Source organism: Poecilia reticulata, chromosome 7 (assembly GCF_904066995.2).
Source record: "Poecilia reticulata chromosome 7, P_reticulata-male-v2, whole genome shotgun sequence".
Classification (NCBI taxonomy): Eukaryota; Metazoa; Chordata; class Actinopteri; order Cyprinodontiformes; family Poeciliidae; genus Poecilia; species Poecilia reticulata.
In genome coordinates this window covers 12,753,124-12,773,848 of record NC_088836.1, presented here as the reverse complement: position 1 = coordinate 12,773,848, position 20,725 = coordinate 12,753,124, and the positions used below count along the sequence as shown (strand labels likewise).

The 20,725-nt window shown below is 39.1% G+C and overlaps 2 protein-coding genes across 2 annotated transcripts in view; one reads left to right on the top strand and one right to left on the bottom strand.

The window, feature by feature from the left end:
• phactr3a (phosphatase and actin regulator 3a) overlaps positions 1-12,562 on the bottom strand; it is a 35,946-nt gene extending 23,384 nt beyond the window's left edge. The window contains exon 1 of the mRNA XM_008436451.3: positions 12,061-12,562. Within this exon, the coding sequence (XP_008434673.1) occupies positions 12,061-12,163 (103 nt within the window). The 5' untranslated portion in view covers positions 12,164-12,562. The remainder of the gene's footprint in view (positions 1-12,060) is intronic.
• A 495-nt stretch (positions 12,563-13,057) lies between these two features.
• pigt (phosphatidylinositol glycan anchor biosynthesis, class T) lies at positions 13,058-18,778 on the top strand. The gene is made up of 11 exons (XM_008436458.3): positions 13,058-13,514; positions 14,268-14,445; positions 14,691-14,818; positions 15,572-15,672; positions 15,786-15,960; positions 16,051-16,148; positions 16,334-16,490; positions 16,839-17,039; positions 17,566-17,731; positions 17,851-17,934; positions 18,045-18,778. Exons 1-11 carry the CDS (start codon positions 13,127-13,129, stop codon positions 18,292-18,294), a joined length of 1,926 nt encoding a protein of 641 aa, XP_008434680.1. The 5' UTR covers positions 13,058-13,126; the 3' UTR covers positions 18,295-18,778.
• The last annotated feature ends 1,947 nt before the right edge of the window (positions 18,779-20,725 follow it).

The following is a 20,725-nucleotide window of genomic DNA, read 5'->3' as shown; positions in this document are numbered from 1 at the left end:
TTAGAAAAGGGCCCTAAGTCATAAATAATAAGCAACTCTGAACTGGCCTATCTGCCTTTTTTTTTTTTTTTTTTCATAGGGCTTTTAATGCAATTGGGTCTGCATTTTTGGAATGTATAGATGCTGTAGCATATGAGTGGATTAAATGAAATGGATTTTGTGTCCAGATCTGCACAATGTACTTTCCTTGTTAATGTGTCATTGATGCACAAAAAAAAAAAAAAAGAAAGAAAGAGAAAAAAAAACTGGGACTGTTTCCCAGCAGATCAAGGGCCAGGATGAGTCAAGGCATCTGCGATCCAGGACAGGCTTATCAGTACACAGACCACGACTCGGCACGCTGCTGCAGCTTGCTGCAGCGGAACCGTTGGAGCTGTCCACGGTGCTGAAGCAGAACCAGCACCACTCCCTCTCTGAAACCCTGTTTGACTACTGTTCTTTAGTAGTCAAACAGGTTCTTTAGCTATATATATATATATATATATATATATATATATATATATATATATATATATATATATATATATATATAGTTTGTTCACATATTACTTGGTTTTACCTTTGTTCTTAATTGCATTTCAACAAGAACAGAAGTCTGGATCTGAAACACCCAGGTCAGGTTTTTCACTTTTAGAAGGGACTGAAAAAAAAGTTTCCCATCTTAAAATATTCACTGTTAGGCATTTAAATTGTGAATAAATTATGACACATTTTTAAACCTTTCGGGAATAAATTTTCTGGCAAATGGTTAAAAAAAAAACAACAAAAAAAACTAATTTTATTTTAAGACAAAAAAAAAATCTAAGTTATGTCACAACTTAGTGGAGTGCTTCAACAAGGAAGCACTCATCAACTTGAGATTTACTGCTAATGATTTTTGCTAACTAAATGTAACGTTTTGGGATTATTAGGACTCACTATAGCCTGATTTAAACAAAACATCATGAAATATCAGAAACACACCTGTCCTTGCTTTTGCTCTGTGGATTTTTACAGACTAAAACTGATTAAAAACATAGAGAAGCATCTCAGAGAAAGTGAAGTTTTAGGCAGCACATTTGCTTTCTGTTACCTCTTAAAATAAATGTACTTAACTCAAATGTTAGCTTTTTATAGATATTCATTATATATTATGTTTTGGCTGCTTACACACCTTTACAAAACAATATGTGATACACCTAAATTGCTTTAAATGAAGGCTCACTGAGACATAAGCTATTTCTAACATTGCCTAGAGTGGATTGTTGTTTTCTTTCTAAATAATTATTACAACTAAATAGTTTGAAAACAAAAATAGATTTTGCCACAGAAACATTTCAGTCTTATAATTGTTCCCAATGGTGCCTGGAGACGGACTCTGTTTCACCAGGCATAGCAAAATGATGGATATTACTGTTTTCTCTTTCGTGTGTCGGTTGAATGTTGTGCATCTTCTTTACACGTCTATCATTGTGAAAGTCACAGAGGTCTGTAAAGCTGAATTTAAAAAGGTTCCACCTCTACGGCGTGCAGTGCATCATGTATTAAAAGCAGCATTTGCTGTAGAGGCGTGATCAAATCCTTTTTTCAATATCTGATGTGAAGATTTTATTATGTTAAATTATTTATTATTATGATGAGGATTTGTGTTTTCTAAGTGTCAGTCTGTCTGCGTCGATTCTAAGGCCCGTCTGTTGAGAAGTGGCCTTAAACACCGTAACTTCTGAGCTCCGTCTAAACGTCTTCTAGGAAGTTAGTGAGTTGCCAGAGAGACAGACTGTAACAAAAAGTGAAAGCAGCCAAAGTCTCCCCTCCCTTCCCTCTCATTTATCTCATTTATCACAGACACGGCCAGTGGAACATTTCAATGAAAAGTCTGAATTCATTTCATTTTATGACTCTATTCCTTCTTGTGCCGTTATTTGATCGGGGTACATTATGTATTTCATCTTCTTGCTCCGAAGAGGCCCTGAGAGAACTCCTCAGTAACACTGCACTGTAAGTGGCTATTAAACATAAACACAAAGGCCTAAAACCACATTTCACTGTCTCCTCATCTCTCTGACAACACACTCAGTCACAAGGACAAGCCCCTACATACTGTATGCTGAGTTTAGTTCACCCCGTTCGTTTTTAGTTTCCTTCCCTCCTTGGTGTCAGTCTTCTTCTTTTTTGGGGGAGCGGGGAGGGGGTGGGGGGAGGTTCTAGACAAAAGTGTTCAGCTTTGATGAGGCAGGGGAATTTCCTCTGGCCTCACATCTGATTTAGGAGAGAAACATGCAGAGGCTTTGAAGAGGTGTGACGCTGCAATACGTCATATTTTTGGTAGGAGGAACCAGCAGGTATCTATTTTAAGGACGGTGTTTACTGTGGCAACTTTACAGTGCTGTGAACACCATTTTCAAAGATTGATTTTTATTTTTTTATTTCATTTTGCAACTCAACACATCACCATCACCTCCAGGAGAATTTATTATTCAGAGACAACCCTAACAGCATCAGTGGGAAATACCCCAGCAGAGAAAATTTAACTAAAAGGTGATTAAAAGAAACGGGGTTGATCAAACAAGATTTCCAACAACTTTGCTTAGGCTAAATTTGCACAGGAGGTGATTTAAACAAAGTCACATTTTTAACAACAAGCTTCCCAGCTAAATACAGACAATCACTGAACAGCCTAAAATAGCCACATCAAATACAACTGTGGACATCCAGCCTTTGCATATGGATGCACCTCTGTGAAATGGGGAGAACAAACTATGATATCAAGATGGGAGCATGTGATGAAAGAGGGAAAAAAATGCTTCACATACCTGTTTGGTAGCAAAAACTAAATAAAAGCAAATTGTTTATCAATATTTTACACTACTGATCTAACACATCGACACCTTTTACAATACATTATTGATTATTTATTTTTACTGTCATCATCAGGGATTATCAAAAGCAAGAAAATTATGGATATTTTCTTTTGAACATTATTCGTCTTATTTACTATGATTTTATGTTTGTCTGTGATAGTTTTCAGTGTTATTGGCTTCCATTTTACCTCATTTATTATTTTATTGTTTGTGCTGAATCTGTGTAGCGCTTCATATACACTTCTCTGCTGTGCTTTTTAAACTTTTGTTCTTTGTTTTAACTTTGCAAACATCTTCAGGCTTTTAATGGAACACATATCCGATGTGATAACGGTGCTGACCAAAACCTGAATTTAACAGTAAGAAAAAGTTAGCATTAGCAGAAAATACATCTTATCTTTCGCCGCTTTTAAAGTCTTTAAGTTTCATTTTCTACTAAAATATTTTTCAGGAGTTCTTGTCAAGAAAATGTGTCTGTATTCAGTCTCGCCTGAATACACTGAAGAGTAAAACATAACTAAATCTAATCAGCTAACAAACAACAAGTCTCTCCATGTTTGTTTTCTTGCTTATTAATGTCTTGGAGCTAATTGCAATGTTATGTGACATACCTACAAATAGTACAAATAGTAGACTTTGATTGTGCTTGACACAATTCTGAAAAAAAAAAAAAAAAATTAAGGGGTATGAATAGTAGCTCGAAAGAATAGAAAATAGAAACTAATGAAAAATATTTTGAGTGTAACTGCATCCTAGGCCTTCATTAACATCCTTTAATTTTTTTATTCATCCTGGTCCTGAATCTCCTGCAGTCTTAAAGGACACGAGAAACACATCCACTGCATCTTTGTTCCTGTTCTCCTATAGATGATCCATCATCTCGCTGCAGCTAGCTTGCAATTAGGATAAGATCTTGGCTTTCCTTCAAAAAAAAAAAAAAAAAAAAAGCTGCCACCTTCTCATTTCCTTCTCTCCTTCATTTCGCTCATTCAGTCCTCTGTCCTTTTCTCCTGCCTTTCTGTAAAACTTGCCCCCGCTGATCCGAAGACGTCAGGAGGAGTTTACCCTTCACATCATCCGGCTTGCAACTCCTTAAACTTCATTTAACCTCAGCCTTTAGAGGATAAATAGCTGCATTTCATGCTGCTTTTATACCAGGATATCTCCCAGGTGTTCCAGGCTGCTAGGGTCTTTGTGCATCAAGCCAGCGCTTTCTGTTTTGCTCTCTGCCTGTTATCGTCTAGCACATTCTGAGTGTTAATTTGTGCGTTTTTTTTTTTTTCTTTCAATTTCTCAGCCTGCACAAGATTGCCATTTTCTTCTGGAGATGGATTCGCAAGCCAGAAAAGCACATAGACTCACAGGTGTGGGCATGCAAACAACAGCCCTAGCAGCACATGGCTCGTCAAAAGCCTAATCTGTTCTCACATCCGCAGCGCGATTTTTCTGTTCCGTTTTCATGGGCAACAGGAGGACAGCGAGGGAATCCGCACACAACACAGCGCAAAGCGGCGTCTTATCTTCAATCACCCCAGGATGAAGAGGATTTTTTTTTTTTTTCAACGAGGAGAAATTACTGCTGTTCCATTGGCCTAATTTCAACAGAACAGAATCAATCAGCTAATAAGTTTGAGGTTTTTGACTTATAAACACAAGAATTTAGTGTTTATGAACATGAGAAAACGTCAAACGACGGTAACTTGTTACTGTAACTTGTTACTTGTAGGCTGTGCTGCAAGTGTGTAGAGTTGGAGCTGAACTCCAAAGATGTGAAATTGACGATTTCCTCTAACTTACTGTGTGAATCTATCAGGAACGGGCAGGGAACAGTATCTAACATATTTTTATCCCTGCTTTTAACTGTAAGTCCAACACTGCAAACTGTCAGAGAAACAGAAAGAGAACTTAGCTGCTCTAGTTAACAGTAGAAGACTTTACTGCTAAACAGGACATGATAATAGGATTTAAACACGTTTCAAAAGGTCATCACAACATTTATTAATGATATCAAGAGACCAACATTAGAAAAAGGTTCAGAGAAAAACCCAAATCCCAATCATGTAGACAAAGTAATGTGAGTAAACCTAACTGTCTCAGGGTATATTATTCTTTTCCTGTTAAATGTTTTTATTTTTAGTGTTTATTAATCAATATAACCAGGATGTGAACTTGTTATTAGAGAAAGCAGACCTTTTAGTGGTGGTTACGCAAATCTCCAACATTTCTTCTGACTTTGCAAAGAAGAATCTATAAAAGAAGAAACTATAGTTTTAAAAAAATTACAGATTAATAGATCAATAACTGTTGGAAACAGCAAAATACGCAGACTAAACAAGGAAGTCTTTACAAAATGACTAAAAATTAATAATCAAACAAAATAAAAAAAAACTGATAAAAAAATACATTGAAAAATTTTATTATTCTCTAAAAATGCCTTTTCAAAGACTGAATAACAATGTTAAATAATATATTGTCATCTACTTCAGTAAGTTTCACTGAAATGTCAAGATTATCACTCCCACTATATGAGTCACAGCAGAAATAGTGTTGAACAATTTTCTTTAACCTTTTCCAAAGAGAAGAAAACTACTAAATCATTAAGTTTTAGGTTTTTTGTTGTTGGGGATCTGTTAACCAAAATATCTGTTAAAGTATGATTCTTTCTTCTAAAAAATGAACTTTTGTATCTTGGAGATTTTCTTAATCTCTGCCGTAATTCTGAATGCTGATTTTCCCCATATCTTTCCCAGAGGTAATATATATATATATATATAATCCATCCATCCATCCATCCATCCATCCATCCATCCATCCATCCATCCATCCATCCATCCATCCATCCATCCATCCATCCATCCATCCATCCATCCATCCATCCATCCATCCATCCATCCATCCATCCATCCATCCATCCATCCATCCTCTGTACACCCTTGTCACTTAGTGGGGTCGGGAGGGTTGCTGGTGCCTATCTCCAGCTAACGTTCCGGGCGAAGGGCGGGGTCACCTGGACAGGTTGCCAGTCTGTCGCAGGGCAACACAGAGACACACAGCACAACAACATGCACACACACACTCACAGACAATTTAGAGAAACCAGTTAACCTGACATCATGTTTTTGGACTGTGGGCAGAAGCCGTAGTACCCAGAGAAAACCCACCATGCACAGGGAGAACATGCAGAAAGACCCCAGGTCGGGAATTGAACCCAGAACCTTCTTGCTGCCAGGCAACAGCTCTACCAACTGCGTCACTGTGCAGCCCCGGTAAAATATAATGAATACTTAAAATCACTTACCCATAAGTTAACACAAAACCACAAATATATTAGTGCAGGAGAATACTCTATTTAGATCGACTTTTACAACTTGGCTTTAGGTGAGTATTACTCTGAGACTCTGCAAGGCTGATTGTTTTTCTTCTCTTCATGGATGAGAGATTGAATAGTTCACCAGTGGCTACTTGTAGCAAGTGGTCTTGACTGATAAGTCCCATTTTCCTCAAAGCTGACCGTGATTAGGAAGTCATGACTCCATCCTGGATTTTTGACATTTAGCACTAAAGTCTTAATTAGACTTTAGACACATTCAGATATGTGTATATTTCTAATCAAAACTTGAGTGGAGCTTTATTAAGTGTTTTCAGTTTTTAAAACATTAAAAACTGGTCTGGATTATCCTAAACTTTCTCCTTGGTTGCTTGGTGATCATAATGTTCTCTAACAGGCTTCTGATGCCTTCACAGATCATCCTTACAGTTTGTTAAATCACACACTAGAGGACTCAAATTAATCAAAATTACTTCTGAAGTTAATTTGGTTTTGCTGGATCTTAACTAATGGGTTATCAGAGTAAAGAGGGCCAAATATAAATGTGCTTTTCAGATGTTTCATTAAACACTTCATAACCACGAATTATTTGTTCTTCTTCGTAACACTCGTGCCACTTTATAATAGACTTTCACATGAATTTCCAAGAAAAAAGTATAATTCATATTGTTGTTATGCTTAAAAACACTAAAGAATTCAAAAGGAGCTCATATACTTTTAAGCAAGGTTATAAGTTTTACAAAGAAATGTCTGTATATCTATCTACTAAGGTTAAAATCAAATAAAATGTTTTCTCTCTGAATGCTTTAATGTAAGCAGCAGGTAACATTAAGTGTTGCTAGTAGATGGACCTTGACTTTTTTTCTTTTGAAAAAGTTTCTCTTCAGCTAAGAATAAAACTTTATCTCCTTTTTCAAAACCACAGAGAAGACCACTTACTGATCTAATTCCTATTTTTCTTTATCTGCCTCTTCAGCATCATTAAAGGTACTTTACTGCATCATGACAAGATAGACAAGATGCTTTTTCTACTGCATGGCAGAACTATCAGGTTAAACTTACAATTTCTGATTAAATGACTTTTCCTTTTTCTTTGTTCAGCTCCACTTCTCCAGCGAGGCACCTCGACTGACGTGGCTGATCCTAGGTGTTAATGAAAAGATAATCTACTGTAAAGCAAAGCGTTTAGTTCACATACTGCAATGAGACTAAACAAAACCCTATTATAATATTTTTAAACCCAAACTAACACATTAAGATTAACCAAAACGGAGTTTTAAATGACTACTTATGTAAGGCATTCTTGTGTCACTAATCCTATTTTATATACATCCATATTGTACATTTTAGAAAGCTAAACAGGGAGAATGTTACATAAGGCTGACTCATAATTTCTCACATTTACTCATCAATGTCTGACTGTAACAGAGGGATTGTGAATAAGAAAACGCTCTAATCTGAGGTGAGGCAAAGTCAACCTTCATAAGCAGAAGTGAGTTTGGATACGGGTGACATCAATTTAAAGTTGGCACTAGCACTTGGCCAATACAAATAAAAATGATCCATTTGCTCTGTCCAATTGAGTCCTTAAAGGAGTGAAGACCGACGATTCTTAGTTCAAAATGCAAAATGATCACAGTGGTCAAATTTGAACTCGATTGTTGTGCATTACATACATACGCATTGTCTGTACAAAAGGCAGGCGTAAGCTCATAAGATCTTCAGTGATAACGCTGAAAGGATCTGTTTCGATGCGTTTTTGGCACAAGGACAATCTTAGATTAAGGCATCTAAGGCTGGAACAGAAAAGGGACTCATCAAACCAGAACTGAATTATTCAGCACTTACAGTGGGCGGAATGGATACGATCACAAAGAGGGACCTGTGCATACAAGTAAGAACATCCACCGTTCAAAAGGTTTGATTCCGTCTAATTTTCGCAGGGGCTCGTGTTGCACCGGCAGTTTCCCAAAATTCTTCTGACGTCATGTCTAAGAGGATTGTTGTGGCTTCAATGTGACCAGTGGACAAAGATGAAGCCTAAAACATACTGATCATCAGTGGGTCTTGATTTTGGGTGGAAAGTGCCCAACTCTTAATTAGTATGGTGCATGTTTTTTTTTAAGATTTCCTTATTTTCTTCTCTGAAGAACTTTTTTCAAAAATGTTTTCTTCCATTTCAAAATTTCCAGATTTAAATTTTACAGTTTCTTTTATTCCTTTGAAAACGCTGAATATTTGTGCATAAAATGTTTACAAAATTTGAAATCAGACATCTTTAATGCATCTAGAATATCTTGTGCAAAACACATATTGTTCAGTCACTGTTAGTGATGCATGAGCCTTCATTTTGTAAGTTTCAAAATAAACAGCTGAAAGACCAATGAAGCAATGAACTGGCTGTTGTTTTGTATGATAAAATAATAAAATGTGAAAACTCAATTTATCTCATGCTTCCATGAAATAAATGGAATAATAAGTAACTCATCATACATAACATTACTTTTTCAGACTTCAAAAGACTTTTAGAAACCCAGTGATTTACAAAATGTGCTTCCCCTCTAGCATAATTCATCATAATCATCATCATTGTCATTATCAAACTGTAATAACAGACTTAGGTTAACAGTTACCCAAATAAAAGTAACACTAAGTACGAAACCATAATTAAAAACTTGACTGTTATTACAGTAACTGCATAATAATGAAATGGTAATTGATATTAATCAAAATCCGACTTAGTCTTTATTTGAAATTAGAGTGCCACAGATCTCTGGTACTGTGGTTTCTTTAAGCTCTTTCTTTCATTTATTTATTTTTTTTTATCTAGCTAGGATCAGCTTTCTGTTATTTCACTGAATAAAAAAATAACAGAAAGAAACCATCCATCGTCCCTGGACAGATTTTCTGACTACAAAACTTCAAGGTGTCCTCTCCACCCCATTACTCCCTCCTCACTCTGGAATGACTAAGTGGATCTTCGAGTGAAAGTGACATTTTATTAGCAGGTGAATCCAGAGAGGTGTTCGTCGAAATGAACTGACTAAACAATTTGTTACAGTGCAACACTTACATTGACAGAAAGTTAAATGAGGATGTCTCAAAATGAGCAATGTGAAATTTGAATTTGACCTGTTTGTTTTTCTGTGTAGTTCACTGAAAAACTTTTCTTTTGAACATACGCTCACCGGCCACTTTATACGGGAACATCATATCAGTACCAGGTTGGAGTGATTTTGTACTCAGAACTTCCTAAATTCTCCTTAAAATAGATTAAGCAAAGTTACAGAAACACTCCCAAGAGATGTTGGTCAATATTGACAAGGTAGCATTCGCAGGAATACAGGGAGCTCATCGTCATGATCAACAAACCAGTTTGAGATGATCGGAGCTTCTTGACATGGTGCTGTATATTGCTGGTAGTTGACATTAGAAGATGACTGTGTGCAGTTATAAATGGACTGGCATGATCCAAAACAATAATCAGGAAAGCTGGGCCACTGGTATCCTCAATTGCTTCTAAAGGACCCAAAGTGTAAACCAGTGGAATGAGATACAAGATGGATCCACGCTTTCATGTTGAATCTAACCCTAGCATCTGAATGTTGAAGGTGAATGAGTGAAGTTGAGATTTTGGACCAGCAGCATCTATTATTAGCCGATTCTGTTGAGCCTTTGTGAACTGTAGTCTTTGTTTCCTGTTCCTAACTGACAGAAGAGCCACCCGATGTGATCTTCTGCAGCCCACCTGCTTCGAGTTTAATGTTTAGAGTTGTTACCCTGCATACCTTGTTTTAATAATTGTTGCTTTGTTTCAAAGCCGTCCGGCCATTCTTGCTGGATATTTTCTCTTTCTCAAGCCGCTCTCTGTAAACCTGAGCGCTCACTATCCCCTTTTTTATCTATTTTCTCCACTATTCTGATTCTTGGCTTCATTTTCAGCAAGTTGTCTTCATCACGTCAACGTGTCTGACAGCGCCGACTTCCTGGTACGAGATTGGCCAAATTTGGCATTAGTGTTATCAAGCAACTGAACAAGTGTCTGGTGAGCATACAAACACACTGAACTAAAAAAAAAGCCATTCTCAGTAAATAATACAAAAAAAAAAAGTAGGACTGGACTATTGGAGACTACTCAGTGGGAATCTCCCGTTATCACTATTTCTAAGACAACATTGTTTCGATTCTGTGGGACGTTCAGCTGTTACTTGTCTCTATTGACTCTTCTCGTCAGTGTTGAGTCAGGGGATGAATACAGTGTCAGCCTATCCTCTGCAGCTGCGTGAGGCACTGTAAAAGGAGAAAAGTGCAGTCTTTGCCAAAGGATTACTTTGGCAAAGACTGGTGCCCCAGACATTGGTGCAGTGATGATCTTACACAGAGGAGAGCTGGGTCATGTTGTGAGTGCTTCAGGTCATCAGACGCTGACACTACTCTGCTGTCACAACGGTATAGTTATTCTGCTCTTATTTTCATCGCAAAAACCTGCATTTGCACACATTGTCGTCTACGGAGGCTGATCTCACTGCACGGCTCTCGTCACTTGCATGGCGGATCTGCCGAGCCACTGTGTTGTTTATTCAGGTGTGTCAAAGACCCGCTGTGACATCATCACATTCACATAAGTGTGAATTAAAACCATCCTTGGCAGGGCCGTATTCAGCCGGGGGTCCGTTGAAAATGCACTTGGGCCAGCTGATGAGTGCAGGCAGGTGCAATCGAGTGGCCTTCATTAGAAATGAGCTGAAAGGTGAAAAGGCATAGCTTTTTTTTCCCTTTTTTTTTTCTGAATCATCCACTCCAGCATTCTTCGTGTGCGTAAAACTCACCACGTGTGGGAGGAAACAACAAGCCCTTTCCAAACCCACATGAATTGACCATAAATAGCCTCGTGCTTACGTAAAAATCAATCCATGCATTTTCGGAGGAGTTAGATGGACGAATTAAGAATGGGAAGCTGATAGAGGAAGCACATTATCTGCAGCAGGAGTGCAGAGGCACCACTCTTTATCTGTTATTAATGAAAGATCATTTCATTAGCCCTATACCACATTCAAGAGGATGACAAACAGGCCCCGGGGGAAACAAACAAGGACTCCTCACTGAAAGCAGCACCTGATATTTTCTTTAAAATTAAAGCCTGGAAGGGAAGGGGGGTTGGGGGGTATCTCCACCTATAGCCTGCATCACGTGGGGCAGCCTGGCATTGACCAGTCATCAGTTCAGTAAGAGGGAAGTAGGAGAAGGGGGGTGGGGTTGTCAGTGCTGTCAATATGCAGAGATGTGCATGTGCCGGTTTAAACTGCATTAAAGCCTAAAGCCAAGACCCGTGCTTACCCCCACATAACACGGGGCAAGCAGCACAGGCTGAGATAAGACAACAAATACGCTTAGCCTGGCATCATGGACCGTACATGCATGCGGATTGTGTGATGCTCCCAAAATGCCCTATCCAGGCAGGCTGATTGCAGCCACAAAAAAAAAAAAGAAAAAAATCCGCAAATAAGTGAAATCTCCTCACGTCGATATAATATTAAATACCCTCAATAGCCCACTACTTGAATCCACGTCAGCGCTATAAGAGCTACAGGCGTCTTTATAATAATGTGACCAGGCATAGCAGCCGTTCACAGACGCTGATATGGCACATTAATTTTCAATTTGCAGCGCCACGATTCACTGTTACAGTCAATATTCGACATCCAGCGTTGGAAGCATAGCGCTAATTGTCCTGGCTGTTCTGACATCCCAGCGGGCGTTAGAGCATTTTTACCATCGCTAAAAAAAAAAAACAATAAATAATTCTGCAATATAATAAATTAACACAAAATAAATGCACAAAATATAAAAATAAAATAAATAATGATCATCGTAATGCCGCGTTCATCCTACCTGTGCCGTGAGACAAATCGATGCCCGGTTCCGTGAGTATGTTCGGGTCACTTTGAGATCTGCCTCGCTGCAGACAGCCGTCTAGTCCATCTGATGTAGCCATGTAGAAGAAGACAGCGCAGGAATCCTGAATAAAATATTGAAAAACCCGAGCGGAGGCAAGCGAGGTCAGGAGGAAAACCAGCAAGCGGAGCAGAGCAGAGGAGAGGAGGGGAGATTTAATTCGCTCTGACAACAGCCGCTTTGAGCATCTACCAGGGAGCCATGGCTGGGCTGAAATTCACCGCGCGTGGATGTGTGTGCGTGCAATGCGCGAGCGCGTGTGTCTGGGCCGTGTGTGACGATGTGTAGATGTGAAAGGGGGTCGAGGAGGGGGGATGTGCCCCCGGTGGTACCAGCGGGGTGATGATGATGCCCATCCCTGTCCAGTGACACAATTCAGCACCAGGACATTGCAAATTCTGTATTGAATGTTTTATGGTGGCTTAGAGAAAGCATACAGTAGCCAGAATATGGTGCATACGTTCAGGGTCCATAGCTTTAGGTAGCTGAAAGCTAATGTCACTTTAGATTCAGTTGTAATGTAATGTAGATTCAATAATAACGTGTGTAATTTCATTTAAAAAAATCTGTATATAAATAAACATGGTTCAGACTAATATGCCCTGCTGCAGATATTAGTAAAAAATTATACCCCCCTCCCCCATTATTTTAAAAAAAAATATTCTTAATGATAATATGTGTATGTATTTCTTACATATTTATTCAATCTTTCTGAATTACTGGTACTCTAATAAAAGATGGTCTTTTTACAAATATGCTTACCGAACAATTAGAGGCATAATTTAATAATGAGCCGTCCGAACAAATTAATAGTTCTGCAAAAGTCAAAATACAGATTTCCAACAGGCATTTTAATGCATCTGGTCTCTTTAAATGAAATATTTTTTGCTTAAAACAAAACATATCTAAGTCACTGTCACGGGACTCAGAATGGAAAGAGGCTATTGGCTGGTTTCATGCGTGACGTTAGAAGGCGGAAGTTAATCACCTACCCAGTAGCAATATGGCAGCTCCCAGGTGTAGTCGCTGCGCTTGGTTACTTCTTGTATTTATTTATTCATTATACGTGGTGGTAAAAAGTGAAGAACCTACGCCGGGTGATGAACAGCATGCCAGTGTGGTCGATAATCCACAAACAGCGGCGGAAACAGAGAAGCAACCGACAGAGGAGAGGCGGTGGGAAGCAACCCAGGTTGACGAAACAGTTCCTGATGATGCTGCTGCGAGCAAACAGGACTTACCTGTCCCCGATTCGGTCCTGACATCAACACCGGCGCTCAAAGACGAGTTTCAGGAGGAGCTGGTCATCAGACCGCTGCACTCCGGAGATATTTATGCTAGCTTCCAGTTTCGCACCGTGTGGGAGACTGACTTCACCAGAGGAAGTAAAGGTAAGCCGTCTTGACAGCGGGCAGTGGAAGGTAATATCAGAGTCAATCAGACTCTGTAAGTTTGTGCAGATTTTGTTTTCCTTTTAAGATCAATGAAAGAAGAGGCAACCTTCCAGTATAACAAAGTCCACTTCAGAGTTCTTACCGATCACACATTTGTTGTAAAAAGACAACTTAAACAGCCACCTATAGAAAATCTCATCAGTCAAACCTTATTCACATTACATTTTAATCATTTTCTCCTTCTCAAGCATGTGTTACTAAAAATCCAAATAAATTGAGGTGGAGTTTAGCATGACAAAATGTGAAAAGGTTTAAGGAATATGAACACTTTTGCCGTATAGGTGCCACATATTGAAATGCATGTCGTAAAGTTTGATGAATGATGTAAACAACTGCACAAGCTACTTTTGCAAAAAAAAAAAAATTCCCTCTGGTTTGGTTTGCACTGATTTCCCATCTCAGCACTAGCGTTGCGTTCAGTTTCAGGCTATTAAAGTTTGCCCTTACAAAACAGTATAGCTGTGAATTTTGTGTATTGGAAATAATGGAAGAAGATCACAAAATGTTAGCTAAAGAGAAGATGAACGTCTGTGCGTTAGCTGATACTTTTTGCACAACTTTATGAATGTGGACTTTAAAGAGACTTTTAAACCTTTAAAAATGCAAGTGCAAAACATAAATTCCTCACATACATTTTTTTTCTCATATAAATAACATCCTTAACACTAAATACGTGGTTCCATTTCTCAGTCTCCCACTACAGGCTGTTCCCCAAATCTCTGGGTCAGGTCATCTCCAAGTTCTCAGTGCGAGAGCTGCACATCTCCTTCACACAGGGCTACTGGAGGACCATGCAGTGGGGGCAGCCCTACCTCCCATCCCCTCCTGGAGCTGAACTCTGGGTCTGGTTTCAGGACACTGTGACAGAGTGAGTGCTGCCATCTGGTGGCTACGAAGTGTTACAGCTTGTTTAACAGGGATATATTTGTGGAATACGATTTTTTTTAAATGCTGAAAATAAGCTGTTGTTTTTAGCATGTACATATCTGATCAGCTAAGATGGCTTGTCATATATTTGACGTTAATATGGATGCATTGTTATGCATCGGTTTGCTGCTTCCGCGTGTCTGTCGGTCCCGTCAACATTTCTCTGCCTTCTGTCTCCCTTTTTAGTGTGGATGCCACGTGGAAGGAGCTGACAAACGTTTTGTCAGGCATCTTCTGTGCTTCACTGAACTTCATTGACTCCACCAACACTGTTCAGCCCAGCGCCTCCTTCAAACCCCTGGGAATCGCCAACGGTACAGCAAACCATTCTCAGCCTTTATTTTTGCATTCTACACATTTCTCTTATGATACATTATGCTGAATTAAACCCGAGATTGCAAATGACATCTTACTGTTAGTCAGTGCCAGCTCCTCCTTAGAAAGATGCAAAAATCCAGGAAACAAATATACTGCATGTTAGGGTGGCTTTCATTACAAAAACAACAATTTCCAATAGCAGATTGTAAAATATTTTAATAAAAAAAAAAAAAAGAAGAGCACTGAAAAAGTTTGGGTTTTGAGTTTTGGTGTTTAGTTTTAGTGTTCATAAAAAAAATATTTAGGTTCTTCAGAGTTCCACTTGCCAGTCAGCAGTCAAGGAAGAAATGGTGCATTTCAAGTTCTTCTCCATTGATTGGTGCAGTCCGTCTGCATATCATATATCATATCATATCATTGTGTGTTGTAGAAATATATCTAACTCAGGTATTTTATTTTTATAACACCAAGTAAGCATCTTTCGGCCTTGTTTTCTCTTATTCCACTGCAATAAGTCATCAGCACCGTTTAGAATATGTATTGTTTAAATATGAAATAAATGTGTCCACATTATTTTACATAATCCATTTCTTTAAAGCTCTTTTGTATTTAGTTTTCATGCAGGTCATTTTTGTCTTGGTTTTCTAAAAGGACCTGACTCATTAAAGAAATCCTGGACAATGTACACGTCGATCAAACCTTCTGTTCAAAATTTGCTGCTTAAAATTCTGTTTATGTTGAAATTCAAGGTACAGATCACCGCTTCCTTCGCTACGCCACCCTCCCACGAGAAATTGTCTGCACTGAAAACTTGACTCCTTGGAAAAAACTGTTGCCGTGTGGATCCAAGGTGAATCCCTCTTTTTTTTTGCCAGCATCTGTCTCGACAGTCTAAGTGCCGATTTGGTTATTCAACCGACTTTTTTCCCCGCCCCCCTCCGTGTGGCACCTGCATATTTTCAGGCTGGTCTGGCTGTGCTGTTGAAGTCGGAGAAACTCTTCCACAGCAGTTTCCATTCCCAGGCTGTGCACATACGGCCGGTGTGTCAGGACGAGCCGTGCAAAACCGCGTCCTTGGAGCTGAGGCAGACGCTGAATGTGGTGTTTGACCTTCACGCCTCTGGACAGGGCAAACGAGGTCTGCAGAAGACATCTCTTCCTGCGATCGTCCACGACTTAACTATTGTATCTCTTTCATCTTTGCTGATGTATTCCCTTCTCTCTTCAGAGTGGTCTTTGTTTAAGATGTTCTCTCGGACCCTCACCGAAGCCTGCCCGCTGGCCTCCTCCAGTAAAATATATATCGACGTCACAGACAACCCTCAGGTTGCGTCCTGTTCTTCCACTTTAAATATCTGTGTGTTTTTTTTTGTAACAATGCAAACATCTGAGATGAACCTAATTAAATTGTCGAAGTGGTCTCACACGCACCTGATGGATGGGGAACATTTGTTTTTGTTTTTGTTTTTAGTTCAAATTTATATGAAAGCCAGATGGTTTTGTTTCTCCAGGAGGACCAGTTCGAGCTCAGTCCAGCTACTCATCTGCTGAGCCAGGCGGTGGTGCTGGGGGACAGACGGACCTTTTCTGTCTACGACCTGACCCAACAAGTCACCTTTGGGACTGTGCGCTCCCTTAATGTGCTGATTCGCTGGAAATCCACAGAGGGTGAGTGACAAAAGTGATGGCTGAAGCAGCTTTGCTGGATTGGCTGAACATTGCTGCTGACAATTGATGACACAAGAAGAAGAAGAAGAAGAAGAGGGTGAATTTGTTTTACCTGGAACAGAGTTTTTGGTTTGCCATTCTTCCTGACATTGTTTGGTCATTTTTGGATTGGAAGTGAAACCCATCAGAAACTATTTTTGAGCAGTTACGTTAAATAAAATTCTACATTTTTCCACCCTATTCCAACAGGTGTACACTTGACATTGCCTAAGTAAAAGTGGGTTTCTTTCAGTTAAGATTTTTAGCACGTTTCTCTGTTTCAAATCATTGCCATCTTTCTTCGTGCAGGCGACATGCTTCGGCCCTTGCTGCACGCCGAACGTTACGTTGCCGGGTACGGGCTGCAGACCGGAGAGATCCACACCTTAATGTACAACAACCATCCCTTCAGATCTTTTCCTGTGCTGCTGCTGGACTCCGTGCCCTGGTATCTGCGTCTCTACGTTCACACGCTGACCGTCACCAGCAAGGGAAAGGACAACAAGCCAAGTGAGTGCTAGAAATTAAGATGTCAAAATGACAATTGTCAGCCAAAATCAGCCTTGGAAGGTCACATTCTTTTACCTTTAAAAGAAAATGTTGAAGATGGCATGACACTGATGAATCCATAAATATTAACGTCTATCAGGAACTGAACCGATATTAAATTGAGAAACTTTGAGGGAAAAATATGCAGATTGGTCTACACATGTGGCCCCAAATAGAACCATACACACATACTTCTATGTGTGTATGCACACATAGAAGTATGTGTGCATACGTCTATGTGTACTTTGTATTTGATAGAAATACAAAGTTTGTATTTCTATCCTTCAGTCTTCAGAAGACTACTGAATATGCCATAGCACATTGGAGTCAAGTGACATAATTTAAACACAGATTTTTTTGTTTGCTCAAGCTTCTATATCATTTCTTCATTCAATTATTTAAAATATCTGTAACTGAATGCGTTGTCAGACAAGCAAACATTAACATTCTGCTTTCGTTGCTCCGTTTATTCCCCATCTATTCCCAGGTTACATCCACTACCAGCCGTCCAAAGACCGAATGCGGCCCCACCTGCTGGAGATGCTGGTCCAGCTGCCTCCACACTCCGTCACCGAGGTTACCGTGCAGTTTGAGAGGGCTCTGCTCAAATGGACCGAGTACACACCTGATCCCAACCACGGATTCTACGTCGGGTATGAACACATTGCCTGTTGCATCTGTCATAAGTCTGTCCTCCAAGTAAGAAATGGACGTATATTTCTGATGCCAACTTCCTTTCAATGATTAAGATGTGTCTCTCATTCAATTGTAGGTCTTCGGTTGTCAGTGCTCTTGTGCCAAGTACTGTTGCCATGAATACAAACATCACTAAGGAGCAACCCCTGTTCAGCACTTTGTGAGTGGAGTTTTTTTTGTTTGTTTTTGCTTAGCATGTTAAGAGACGTCCTCCTGGCTTTCTTGTTTTCTCTTTGGGTGTAAAATCGCAGTTTTCACTTGTCTTTCTAGTTTTCCGACCAAAGAAGAGTCTAGCTACTTCATACGCGTCTACACAGAGCCCCTGCTGGTGAACCTGCCCACTCCAGACTTCAGCATGCCTTACAATGTCATCTGTTTAACGTGCACCGTTGTGGCCGTGGGATACGGCTCCCTGTACAACCTGCTGACCCGAAGCTTCCAGGTAGAAGAACCCAACCCAGGACTGGCCAAGCGAATAGCCAACGTAATCCGCAAGATGAGGGGCGTGCCGCCTCTGTGAGGCAGCACCCGGGGATCCGTTAGGTTGCTACAAAAGTGGATCCTGCACAGAATAGAAAAGAAACCTAAAAGCGTTAATGTTCAGGGAAGAACTGAGTCAAGCACTGGTATGAATGTACATAAAAAGGGCAACTTGAATTTTTTATTTTTTTTTTATTTCAGTAAATGGGAAATGTAATAGTTAACTATACAAGTATTGTTTTTTTTGTCTGAAACAAGAACATTTATATATTATATTGCCATATGGTTCCTGTTAATACGCTTCTGAATTCCGTAAAAGCAATTTTTACTGTTGAACCTTTGCTGTGTTTCTGACCTGCTATTTGACATCTCCATGCCAGGAGAGTTGAGATAAAATAGCGTTAAGTCACAGTAACTTTTGTCAGAGTGACATTTTTTTTTTTTCATTTATGTAACTCTCAGATTTGCTTTTCCATTGCAGAACATCTCTCTTCCAAATACCATTAAGAAGCTTTTAAAAACAATCATTCTGTGGATTTTTTTTCTGTCCTTAGAAATAAGCTTCAAAAAGCAACACATCATGCCCTGATCTAAAAAATAAAAATAAAAACTTATGACCAGATGAGAAGGGTCAATGACATTATCTATGTCTACCACTGAGCTTCACGTTTTGATACTATAATCTTAAAAGGCCTGTTTATGTTTAAAAACTCTTGAATGTTGCTTTATTTTCCACATTTTCACTGTGGGAAATAAACTTTTCCACAGTGATGTAAATAATGCAGTTACCGCAAATTTTTGATGGCCTTTGTTGGTCTCAAGGTTGGCGCAACCCTTTTTTTTTAGTAAAGTGCACAGATGAGGCTTTCTTAATTTTAGGAGATCAACAATCGGCTCATGCATGAGAAACTGATCTTATTTACATCCGCAAAGGTTTAAAAATCAACCACTGCCCCCTTTTGCTCTACCGTGAGATAAGGCTGACTGATGGCCCAGACCACCAGGTGACACTGCACAAGCGTGGTTAACAATAGTCACGCCATTGTTGCCAACTTAGTGATTTTGTTGCTATATTAAGTGACTTTTCAGGCAAAAAAATATCCAAAATCTAACCCCTACTTTCCACATAGGACCAGGTTGGGTCATTTTGTTTCTTGTATTTCCCCCTTGATAAATTCAGTCATTTGAAAATTGCATTTTGTGTTAAGAATTTCATTTTTATCAAGTATTAAAATTAGTTTGATGTTTGAAACCTTTAAATGTGAGTAAAGAAAGAAACTGAAAAGTGTAAAAAGCAAATGATTTATTTTACAGAATATTATTCTGTCAGGTTAAAGTATTTGTACTTACCTTAAACCTACACTCCCATTTATTATGGTTTTCTTTTAAAATGCTACTTCTTTAAACAAAAGGATTGCCTGGATGACAAGCCTAATCCGCAGCTAACTTGTATTCACAAAATACATTTTCTGATGTTCTTTTCTTTATTGTTAAATCAATATCACACCATCGTATTGTATCCAGTCCTTCATAGCCAGGTGTCCAGCACTTCTGAATTTGAAAACTGTTTGACAAACTTTTCTTACTCTGGCATTTACTAAAAAAACATCCATCAATCCATCCATCCCCCCATGGATGTCTCACAATAAATCAGACCAAATTTATTTTGGTTCAGGTTTGTTGGAATTACCAAAATTGTTTCTGTATGCTAACCGCCAAAATAAAGAAGAGGAAAAAAAAAAGAAGTTGAATATCTCTGGTTTCCAATTTCAACTATGTGTTTTTAAGCATAACGTCATTATTTGTGTAGTCTATTAAAACGCATCATAAAGTAAAAAAAATAAAAAATACAGAAGAACAATTTGACATTTTTATTCATAAAAAATGTATTAAATGCAAGAGATGCAAACACGGCTGTCTGAAAGCACGGCCACATGATGTCGGACAGCACTTCTGGGCAGTCACCATGGTGACCACAGAAGTTATCACACCAGGGCGTAAACTGTTTATAGGGGCATCTTCCTGGCTTCTCTGAAACACAAAGCGAAAATAAAAATAATTTGCAGCGCGTAGGGAGTAAATTAGACATTTTGGCAGTTTGTTCGTGTCTCACCTGGAACACCTGGTGTGCAAATGTAACCACACCCGTTGAAGCAGCACCTTTGATTCACTGTACAATCGCTGTCACTGCTGCATTCTTCAACACAATACCAGGGGGTGGGCAGCCTACCCGAGCCGAGAGGAAAAAAGACATTCAATTATTACAAAAGAGTTTCAAAACATTTCAGTCACTGAGCAATTATATTTCTGACTGCCAACATTTCTCTCCTTCTTTGCAGTCGTCATCATTCACACACGGTTTTGCTGGAGCAAAAGATTAGAAGATTTCTGGGCAGTGACCTGGTTTTAGACAATTAAAATGACAACATTTAGCGACGGGCATGGATTAATAAACAGATAAATAAAATAAA